General features: G+C 32.3%; 2 protein-coding genes across 2 annotated transcripts; one reads left to right on the top strand and one right to left on the bottom strand.

The window, feature by feature from the left end:
• Window positions 1-581: 581 nt before the first annotated feature.
• On the top strand, window positions 582-3,386 carry LOC139904403 (uncharacterized). Its single transcript, XM_071886342.1, has 3 exons — window positions 582-887; window positions 2,328-2,424; window positions 3,072-3,386. Exons 1-3 carry the CDS (start codon window positions 626-628, stop codon window positions 3,142-3,144), a joined length of 432 nt encoding a protein of 143 aa, XP_071742443.1. The 5' UTR covers window positions 582-625; the 3' UTR covers window positions 3,145-3,386.
• A 219-nt stretch (window positions 3,387-3,605) lies between these two features.
• On the bottom strand, window positions 3,606-4,235 carry LOC139839446 (myb-related protein Hv33-like). The gene is made up of 2 exons (XM_071829509.1): window positions 4,189-4,235; window positions 3,606-4,017 (listed from the first exon to the last, which is right to left on the bottom strand). Exons 1-2 carry the CDS (start codon window positions 4,233-4,235, stop codon window positions 3,606-3,608), a joined length of 459 nt encoding a protein of 152 aa, XP_071685610.1.
• Between the last annotated feature and the right edge of the window lie 7,581 nt (window positions 4,236-11,816).

Raw genomic sequence — 11,816 nt, 5'->3', positions numbered from 1 at the left:
GAAAATAGCAAACGGATCTGGGAAATAGTAAACAGATCCGGAAAAGAGAGAACTTGAATCGACGACGGTGGTTGTTGGTTTAACGGAATCAGACGACTGAAAGGGTTTGTAAACCCAGATCTGGTGGATTTAATTTCGGAAAGGAGATGGAAATCGAATCCACGTATGGAACGATTCATATGATGATGATGAGCCGTGTAATTTGAATTTGGATTTAATTTTTTATGTCTTAAAACAATTCATGTCTAAGTTTGAAGGTTATAAGTTTGAAGATGAAGGTGCGTGATAAAGATGAATCTGTAATTGTTTTTGAGTGATGAGAGAGCAGGTGTTATTAAAAGAAATAAATAAAACACAAAAATTACATTCCTAGTTCCTTTTCCAAAATTACCCTCACATGCTCTGCACGTGATATGAGGGTAACGGTAAAATAGACAGAAAATAGACGGGAGGACGAGAGACGTAGATTTCTGATACATTAGAGACGAGGGATGCAAAAAAAAAAGAAAAAGGGCATACAGTGTAAAGAGGAATGAAATTTTGTAGGAAAATTGAAACTGTGTTATTTCTACGAGGTTAAAACTTGATCACCGCCGAAAATAGCCCTAATTAATTTGGTCGGAAAATGTCGTCCTCTAAAACCCTGATTCGCGCCGGAGCTTCAATAATGGCGCGTTTAATGAATCAGAGACCAGTCCAGTTTGCTTCTCAATCCTTTGATATCGCTCCGAAGCTTTCCACCCTCCCGCCGGCATTTCCATCTTTATCGAAGTTCCGAAACGCAGTCAATTCGGCGCAAAACGACTCCGGAAGCGTTAATAGAGTTTTGCCGGAACAACTATTGTATCCTTGCGGACTGCCTTCACTTGAATTCTTCCTCCCTAATGGTATTTCCCCGAATATCCTTAATTGAATACACATCAGATGAATATACGTGTTAAATTGAAGGTTATTGTAACCAGGTTAATGACCTGGTACGACTTGAAGCTCCTATTTTAAATAATTAATTGGATTGGATGTTATAGTAGCTGAAATATTAAGCAATGATAAGTAATTTTACGATTGGATGTAACACGTATATGAATGTAATTATTTTTCTATAGGTTGCTGTAAATTGGTAGCTTAATTGTATGAAATGTGATATTTTGATAGTGAATACTGATCAAATGTAGATGCCTAAACTTAAGTGGAGGTGTATATGGTTAAGTGGATGTGATAAAAATGAGAATATGTTAAAAAAAACTTAATATGCTTCTATGCTATAAGATCTTGTAATATTTCTATTGAATAAATAAACGAGCATTAACGTGTTACCAAGTAATACGGCTATTGATTATATGTGGTCATCTTGATGCATGTACTTGTGAATGGGTCATCTGGGCTGTGTTTTATTTCAAGCGTTATAAAAAAAGTTAGCTAAAAGGATAGCAAATGTGTGAAACAGGTTGAAAAGTCGCACATAATATATTTTTTATGCATACAATTGTTTTAAGTTTAGAGATCTATATTATTATATTTACAATTCTTTTCATGTAATCATAAATAAATTACACATCAGTTGTTTTTTTGGTAATCGTGGTGTTTGACCTTTGGCCAACTAATCCACAACATGATAAACACATTAGTTACCTGGCTCAACGTGGTTTTTGACACATGCTAAATGTTGACTTGTTTAAACCATCTACCCAATCTGTCTGGCCCACCCATCTTTCTGCCTCTTGTATTACATGTCCATCTTGTTAACTAGTTACTAGGTGATAGTGCCGTTTTTATTAGCTTAATTTTTTTGAACATTATAATAGGGAGGGACGACTTCCTCTACCTGGGGACCGATAGGTATCCGTGGGTGGAGGAATGACTTCCCTTTTACTTTAGGGTAGAGGAAAGGACTGTCTACATCTAACCTCCCCCATACTCCACTTTAGTGGAATTGGGTATTGTTGTTGTTGTTGTTGTTGTTGTATAATGGTTTCAGAAACCATTAATTCTTATGGCATTGTCATATTCTTATATGCTTCCATGGTGATTAATAGTGGCATTCCTATACTTCCTAAGTGATCTATAACTGAATCCAGTAAATGAGAGTTTCTTCCAAGTAAAATTTTATTGAGACATTGTTATAGAAAACAAATATATATACATTGAGCCTTGAAGTTGGAATAATGAGTGTTACATTGGCGACGTTGTGTATAAAGAATACGTCTCACGAAAGTATCAGTGACAGCTTTCAGTTTCTTATTTGACATACAATAATAATAATAATGATCAAAAAGTTTTATTAGAAGAATAAGAAATATTATACCAATTTTCCACATTTTTCTTCTCAGGAGATGACTCATCATCAAGTGAACCATTGTTGTGCATTAAAAGAACTTATCAGCCTAGCAACCTCAGGCGCAAGAGGGTTCATGGATACTTGGCTCGGTATATCTCTCTATCCAGTTTTACATACTTCTGCATATGCACTGACATATGTAAATCTGTTTTTTCATATCATTATGTTTTTTGGTATTGTTTTAGAACTGCTGCTTTATTTCCCTACGACCTGATTAACTTCCTTCTATTCCGTTTTGGCCACCATGTAGCACTATTTTTCCCAAGAATGGGTCAATTTAGGTTATGTTAAATTTCTAACAACCTAAATTGGGAAAATGGAGATATTAGTGAAAGAGGAAGTTGTTAAATGGGTTGATGCGTCCAACGGATCGAAAGAATATCCTAAATGCCTCAACCTTCTAAACTTCTTATCTTAAAAATTAGATTGTTGTTGAACTGATATAGTTTTTTATAATCTGATTGTCTCACTTATTGTTTATATATTGTAAAGTTTAAGTTTTATAGAAAAATTGTATTGAGTAAATGACACTGCCTGTTTTTGCCACAGGCTCTTTTCAGTTTTGATTAATTCTCTAGCTGATTATATTTTTTAGCTCTGTTAAATATATGAGATAGATAAGCACATCTTTCCATGGTAAAAAAATGAGGACAACAAATGAGTAACACTCAAAGCAAATAAAGAATGACACATATATATTTATCGTATATAACTGACCTATTTTCATTGTTACCAGTAAAGCAACCAAGGGAGGTAGGCGAGTCATTGCACGGAGGATAGCAAAGGGCCGTTTCAGAATCACTGCTTAGTCAAACAAACCTTTTTCTTCTTACATTCAACTACTTCATGTTATCTCTAGAAGTTCAATGTTCAGCCCGTGCTAAGTAGAGGAATGTTAGCATTCATTTAAAGTTTCTTGCACTGTGATCTTTAATAGCGTTTTACAAGCATCATTTTAATATTTGGATATTTGGAGAACACAAGGCACAAATAATATCAAAATCATTAATTAAAAATATTGTTTTGTACTATGTTCCTAAATCACCGTCAATACAAAGGCTTATGAATTCAAATGTGTTACTAAAGATATCACCGGTATGATTGATCAGTCGGTGCATATCTCTTGTTACATTATTGTCTATGCAAATCCTCAATTACATGAATGTAGTGTGTTATACCATCATTCATAGAATTGTCATATGTTTACGCGTTGTTTTTCATTATGTACGTCGATGAATATGATGATGATGAATGACTCGACATAAATCTCTCATGGTATTACATCTAAGAACTGAATATTTGGTTGATTATCAAGGAGCAAATCTGCACAGTTCGCCCCACATGTCTCGAATTGCATTTCCAGATGATCTGGATCCATAGTTTGACCATAATTAAAGTCAAAGTTGTCTGGTAGATGTTGATCAAGAACGTGACATGAATCACCCATGAATGATGGTGGAAGGGGAGGAAGCTCAACATCAACATCTATGCCTTTTTTAATTTCTTCATCACATTTAAGCAACGATGATGGTGAACTAACTTGATGATCTTGATCATTGTATGTTTGTGGGTGATCATTGCTGGGAGTAGCAGCCACAAGCTTCTTTTTCATGTTGGAGTTCCAGAAGTTTTTTACTGCACTATCTGTTCTTCCAGGTAAGTATCTTGCTATTTCTGCCCATCTGTTACACATTACAAAAGATATCAATTTATTTCTTAGTGATTGAGTCATATTAAATCAAAAGATTTGCATATAAGATTCTCTTGCAGTCGTTTATACTTATTTCCCAAGGTATCGTGTAGATGGATGATGAGCATCGCCTCTTGGGAAGAAAATGTTCCTCTTTTTAGACCTGGTTGTAGATAATTTATCCATCTTAATCTGCAACTCTTGCCACATCTTTGTAGCCCTGCTCCAATGATATTAAGGTTCACAGTTAATTTAACTATCTTGATCATTATACAGGATGGTGTGTCTCCATAAAAGACACTATAGCAACATCGTATGGTGTTTATATTTTTGTAGGTGCGTCAAATTTTAAAATTTTTTGTTTCAGAATCTAATGTAATGAGTAAATCATCGATGTTTTCTCCACTTTCTAGAGGTGAGGCAATTTATATTGTAATTGAAGTTGCATCCGTTATGTTCCTAACCTTTATTACAAGGATCTTAAAAAAGTAAATTATGAGAACTACTTGCAATAGTTTTTATGATCCTTAATCCTAATCCTAACAGAATATATATGAGACCTATATCGTAAGTGAAAGAAAGAGGGAGAGAAAGAAAGGAAGACCGGCAAGTTTAGGAACAGAGCTCCAACAACCACGACGGCCGTGTGTAGTAATATATCTAGCAAGTTTTTCGTCCTCTTCAGGTGACCACAACCCTCTTTTTAGTGAGCTTTTCATCTTAGTTGAATGATGCATGAGTGATCATGGACAAACGAGTAATGTTACATTGGTATATATATGTAGATATACTTGTAAATATAAGACATTTAATCATTGTCAGATATGTATTGATGATGATTTTGAAATGTCAGTAATCAAAGATAATTATGTAGGTCATACGAGGAAGAGATAGTGAAGGGGTGCATGGACGAATGGGAGATCGATAGGGACCTCAAAGTCCTTGTTTACGTCTTACTTTAGCCAAGGTACAAAAAATGTCGATTAACTTTGCTTACTCCCCTTCGAGTATCACAACCCAAGAATGATAGAGACTTTAGGACACAACAACAGTGGAATATGTTGATTGTAATCTAAGACAGCAAAAAGATTCTTCAATTTAATTAAGTAACATGAAACATTTAATGACATTAGGATAACATCGACAGGGCTAAAACAATCAATTTTGTGACATACAACTTTTTTTGCATCAAGTATTAGGTTGTAGTAGCATTATTGAACTTATAGGACACAAAAGTAGGAATCGAAGTCTTGTCAATTGACACAGATAGTAGACTTTGGTGATGTGTCGTTTTCAATTAATTTTGTTACGAATCTTGGTGCTTTTTACATACATTGGATAGGGGAAAACAGACTGTTTTTAATAATTGAAGTTGGTCATTGAAGGGCGCCTTTGGCATAGCGGTTTAGGTGAAAGCCATCAACCAATTTGGTTTGCCGGTTTAAGTTTTACTTGGGATAATGCGTATTTATTTAATATATATGATTGTACAATATATGTGGTATATGTTGTATGTTTGCAGTGTTAAAATCAAATGAAAGGAAAAAAATTGTACAACTGATTAGTTGTAATGATTATAACCCATGACATTCTGGACTTAAAACACACGTTATATTGACTTATAACTGAATTATTACTAAACCTAAATCGAAAAGGTGCAGAGTCATGTAAATATTGAACCGTGTTTTGGAATTTACGATGTGATGTGTGTACGTGTTATAAGTTGGTGTTTGCTTAACTAATAACGCAGCATTGTTGCACTGATATTCATTTTGAGTATGCTAATCCAATCTGAATATATGTGTAAAATATATCCAGAAGATTCATAAAGCAGGCTAATCTCGTGGATCCCGCATGAGGAAATGAGCTGAGGGTATGGTAGATAATTAGTTAGCGGGTCATTTCAGGATAGATTGTCAATCAAAGTCTTTGATATGTCGCTAAGATACGTAGTCAAAAAGATAGAACGAATATGTCCAGTCTTTAGTGAACATTTATTTAGATTCCCGGTAGAAAACATCTAGGTAGAGGTCACAATGTTTCTATACGAGTACTAGTTATGGGTAGATGTTTGAATGGATTGATTTGTATTTCAAATATGTGAAACGCATACAATCTCTTAAATCGTTTGCTTTCTAGAATTGCAATTGTATTGAACGCTGGTATTAATAAGGTAGAGTGAAAATAACCACCGAGGCATCAGCTTGAGATGGTATCAGCTCCTTTGGGGGCGGGCCCGTGTTCACCTCTCATTGAAGTGGCACAGGTTCGAATCTGGAGGGGGGGGAGTTTTCCCAGCAGGCGATCCAGGACACGTGTAGTCGCATTCTGTCTATGCAGGTGGGTTGCACGTGTTCAAAGCAGTCCGGGTGCGGGTGAAATTCCCGACGATGGTTGTGAGGTTCGATCCCGGGTTTCTACCTAACGTGTGAGTGTGTCTAACCAGCTAACCAGCCGTTAAAAAATAAAAAAAAAAAAAAAAAAAAAAAAAAAAAAAGGAAAGAATATGTACCAAAAAAGTATTTATGGGTCAATTGACTCAGAAACAATTTTAGGATACGTTTTTCCTGTAAATTTCCATTGATGGGGTGGTGTATTCTGGACGAAATGGCCCTGAAAAAGTGAATTTGGTGTGACTGTTCCTTTTATCATTGGTGACTGATTGATTTTCTAGTTTATCTTGGTATTTTTTGACTTAATTTAATCATTATTTCTTTTATTTCTATCTATTCAACAAGGAAAAAAAATTATAGCATTTTATTCTGCAATGATTGGTGCCTTGGTGGATAAACTCATTTAGCTATCTACTAAAAATATAGGGCTGTGAAATTTATATTACTCTTTATATAAATACATTATGGAATGAGACTAATTCTACATTGTCAACGGGTGTAAATTTTTGACACAGACTCGAATCTGTGTCCACATTTGTAGAGAACTTTGACATAGCGGACCTTGTCTTCTAAGCAACGTGTACCATTCAAGTTTTAGCGCGCGGGTGTTTATTTCTTTAGTAGTAATTTTTAATCTACAAATTTGATGTATTTAGTAAAAAAATAATCGTATTAATATCGTCAGCAAAAAACATATAGGAACACATTTAGAGATGTCAATGAATATGACATACTTTTATTACATTACATATCTTCCATATTACGGAGTATATGAATACAGTTTACCAAAATATTAAAAAGAAAAAATTGATCATAGTTTGTATCCGTTACGTTTGGTGATCAATTATAGCGTTTTGATTCTACATTAAAATGCAAACACTGTACATAAAACACGTGTCATCTTTTAAGAAAACACTGATAGTTCATCTCATCTTCTCGTCACCTTTGTTACCCCACCATCCTCAATTGTGTAAACATGTTTTAAATGAGGCCGAAACAAGAAAGCCATGATTTTTAGGGGTGAATTTATATAAATAAAATAATAAAATATAGGGAGTACTTGTAACATTTTGGTTTCTAAAGATATATGTATATTTATATGAATAAAGTATGAGTAATAAAATACAGGGATGAACGTGGTATCTTGGTTTCTAATAATATATGTGTAATATAATATAAGTTAAAGAGACTGTTGTTGGTGGTATCGTGGCAACAGATCATTTTAACTACGTTAATAAAACATTTTATTTATACATTCCCCCAACAAAAGAGCTCTAAGGTTTAAATATCATTACCAACACATATTGTGGTGGCAAGAAAAAGGGTTAAAAATCGTCACGATATATTCCGGTTAGGTTCCTTACATGTGAGTGAAACTATCCACCTTTCTCAAATACCTTAGAACATAAAAAACCTTATTCGTTTAGTAATACACTTCTTCATCATTGTTATAAGATTACTTCATTAGTTATATATATTACTAGTTTTATGAGCCAGTATGTTGCACGACATTTGTATAAATTAGTAGTCGATAACGTTAATATTGATACTTATCAAATATATAATATATTTTCAATAAAAAAATTCTTTATTACTGATAACATTTGTATCGCAAACATTAATATTGAATATTAACGCATAGATTAGGAACTCATTAGTTGGAATCATTTTAACTTCAATTGAAAAATAATTTATAAAACACCTAACATGAGTTCCTAAAAAGTTGTTTTAACACCGATCGTTAAAAATACGATTTTATGTACTTCTCTAATTGTATATATGTTTTTAGTACAAACCAATTCCATTATATTATATCACAATTTAAAATGTAGCAAAGCAAACATATATCTAACTATATATTATCATTTTTGAAAGGACCCGTTCATATACATTATAAACGATTCACAATAGTTGATTACATCGCGAGGTATTTGACCTCTATATGATACGTTTTACAAACATTGCATTCGTTTTTAAAAGACAAACTTTCTTTACATCAAAAATTGACGGCATGCATACCATTTCATATTACATCCAACTATAATTGACTTAATATTAATCTTGATGAACTCAACGACTCGAATGCAACGTCTTTCAAAGTATGTCATGAATGACTCCATGTAATATCCTTAAAATGAGCTAATGCACAGCGGAAGATTTCTTTAATACCTGAGAATAAACATGCTTTAAAGTGTCAACCAAAAGGTTGGTGAGTTCATTAGTTTATCATAATCAATCATTTCCGTAATAGTAATAGGCCACAAGATTTCAGTTTCCATAAATATCCGTACACTCGCAAGTGTTTAAAAGTATTCTATAAGTTGTAGGCACCCGGTAACAAGCCTTAACGTTCATGTTTTACCCTCTGAAGTACACCAGATCAGGTGTGTTTAAAATAACCTCGAAGTACTAAAGCATCCCATAGTCAGGATGGGGTTTGTCAGGCCCAATAGATCTATCTTTAGGATTCGCGCCTACCGTACATAGACAAGTAGTTTAATGTTACCAAGCTAAGGGTATATTTCTGGTTTAAACCCACATAGAATTAGTTTTAGTACTTGTGCCTACTTCGTAAAACATTTATAAAACAGCGCATGTATTCTCAGCCCAAAAATATATATTGCAAAAGCAATTAAAAAGTGAGCAAATGAAACTCACAATACTGTATTTCGTAGCAATTATGTATATGACGGCACTGAACAAGTGCAAGGTTTATCTCGGATTCACGAACGTATCAATATTGTGATTCAATATTGCAGGAAAGTACGTAGACGCAACGAAAATGATAAACGTTAGGTTGACCTCACGAGCAATACCCTCGATCAATACCCATAACCTCCATAGCTATAACCCATAATTTTCTTAGCTCTATCCCGTTTGAAAACTTATTTTGAAATCGTCCGAGTATAACTCCGTCGTAGTATTTTATGTATACTAATAATATCTTGAAATAATACAAATATATATATATATATATATATATATATATATATATATATATATATATATATATATATATATATATATATATATATATATATGTATGTAATTCGAATGAGAGAGTTTAGAGAAATATATTTTCAAGTTTCTATGAAATAATGAAACCTATTGAATTCTATTTATAATAGATTTTTGAATTATTAAAGTGAATTATTAAAGTATGAATTATTAAAGTGAATTATTAAAGTATGAATTATTAAAGTGAATTATTAAAGTGAATTATTAAAGTATGAATTATTAAAGTGAATTATTAAAGTATGAATTATTAAAGTGAATTATTAAAGTGAATTATTAAAGTGAATTATTAAAGTATGAATTATTAAAGTATGAATTATTAAAGTATGAATTATTAAAGTTAAAGTAAAATAAAAGTAAAGTAAATGTAAAGTTAAAGTATAGTAAAAGTATAAAACTATATACGTATAATACGCGTATAAATATATATAATATTAATTTAAATCGTTATATATATTTAATAAAATAAATTATAAATATCGTTATCTTTATCATACTGGTTAAGTAATGAGTTGTCAAAAGTGGTTCTAGATATTTATAAAAGATATATACGTTTTAATAATAAAGTTCTTTTTAAACTGAAAACGTTTTTTGTACTTTTGAAACTAAATCAAATAAATATGATAATTTTGTTTTCCAAAACTAAATATATTAAGAATCATTTTGTTAAAAGGTTAAAATAATGGAAATCGTTATACCACAAAACATTTTAGAAAAGTAGAATTATATATATTCATAATAGGTTTCAAGTTTTTAAATTACAGTCTGTTGGTGAAGCATGGGATAAAGTCCAAAGGTTAAATAAACGTATGAAATCATCTTAATGAAAAATGTCGAGTTACTTAACTTGTCGATATCCAACATCTAAGTTATTTACACTCCACGTTCTTATTTTCATATTAAATAAAATGAAAGTTAACATAGTTATCTTATCAAGGTCACGAGGAAAATATTATAAAACATGCCTTGAAAATTAAACAGGAATTTCCACTAACCCTTGTCTAGTTCCCGTTAATTGACACATTTGTTCTTATTTATAAATCACTTTACCATTTTCCGAATGTTGTCAAAAAGAATAGATTTCTTAAATCACAGTGGACCTCATAACATAGGCCCGTAATCATATCATAATGTATCTGATAATTCAATCATTTAATATTATCTCTTAATTCTGTCGATAAATATATCGAAACAAATACGTTCATGTAAAGTATCATATATCTAATACTTTGTTAATGTTTTCAGTTAATATTATATATTATATATACATATCTATATACTCATAATTGTTCGTGAATCGTCGAACACGGTTAAAGGGTAATTGATTACATGAATGTAGTTCCAAACTTTTTGAGATTCAACATTACAAATTCTGCTTATCGTGTTGGAAACATATAAGGGTTAAGTTTAAATTTGGTCGGAAATTTTCGGGTCATCACAGTACCTACCCGTTAAAGAAATTTCGTCCCGAAATTTGATCGAGGTCGTCATGGCTAACAATAAGAATTTTATTATGACGAATATAAGTTGATTCATAGGGTTTTATCATGATTGAGAAATATGGATAAAATAATTCGATTACTCGAAACGTATGAGTGAAGCTATCGTAAAAGAGTGAAATGAGAATATAGGGATTCATCTTATCTTTTGACGTCATCACGGTTGATCTCCGGATTAAAGAAAATCTTTGTAATCTATATAGGATTTGATTCTTCGGTGATTAAGAAAATTATGATCCTCTTCGATTTAATGCGATGATTCATCTCGATTTTTCTGTCGGATATTTCACTATAAATCCACCTCATTCGTTTCTTTTTAATTCACACCTTCTATTCTTTCTCCCTCAATTCTTACTTTAAAATTATTCGTCAATATGCTTCATCCAGTGCTGATTCTCGATATATTCCTCACTTTCATATCTGTCGTTCTTCTTTTTCATCTACCTCCGGAAGAATCTATTTACTTCTACTATACTCTTGGTTTTATAGTGTTTTTTGTTCTCCCGTGTCTTTATATTGCTATATGCATCGATATATACGATTTATAGTTTCTGGGTTGTTGTTGGGTTTTATATCTTCCCTTATATTTCGATGTCCCTGCTTCTGTCTTCTATAATCATTGTCATCCCCAATTAATGCTCTCTTTTATTTGCTGCGATTTATACCCCAAATTCTATTTCGGAGTTTTGTCCTTTCGTTTCTTCTTCTTGCGATTAAGCACCGCTTGTAATGGTCCAGAATTCGTATATATGAATTTCGGAATGAACATTGTTAATGTTCTAAGAAGGAAATTGTAATGGCACGATCTTGACTTGTCAAATTACTAGAATACCTCGGATAAGGCCGAATCATGAAGAAAAATTTTCTTGATATTTTAGAGGTTA

The sequence above is a fragment of the Rutidosis leptorrhynchoides genome, chromosome 4, assembly GCF_046630445.1.
Source record: "Rutidosis leptorrhynchoides isolate AG116_Rl617_1_P2 chromosome 4, CSIRO_AGI_Rlap_v1, whole genome shotgun sequence".
Classification (NCBI taxonomy): Eukaryota; Viridiplantae; Streptophyta; class Magnoliopsida; order Asterales; family Asteraceae; genus Rutidosis; species Rutidosis leptorrhynchoides.
The sequence above is the reverse complement of the archived record's forward strand: the minus strand, read 5'-3'. Positions and strand labels throughout refer to the sequence as shown.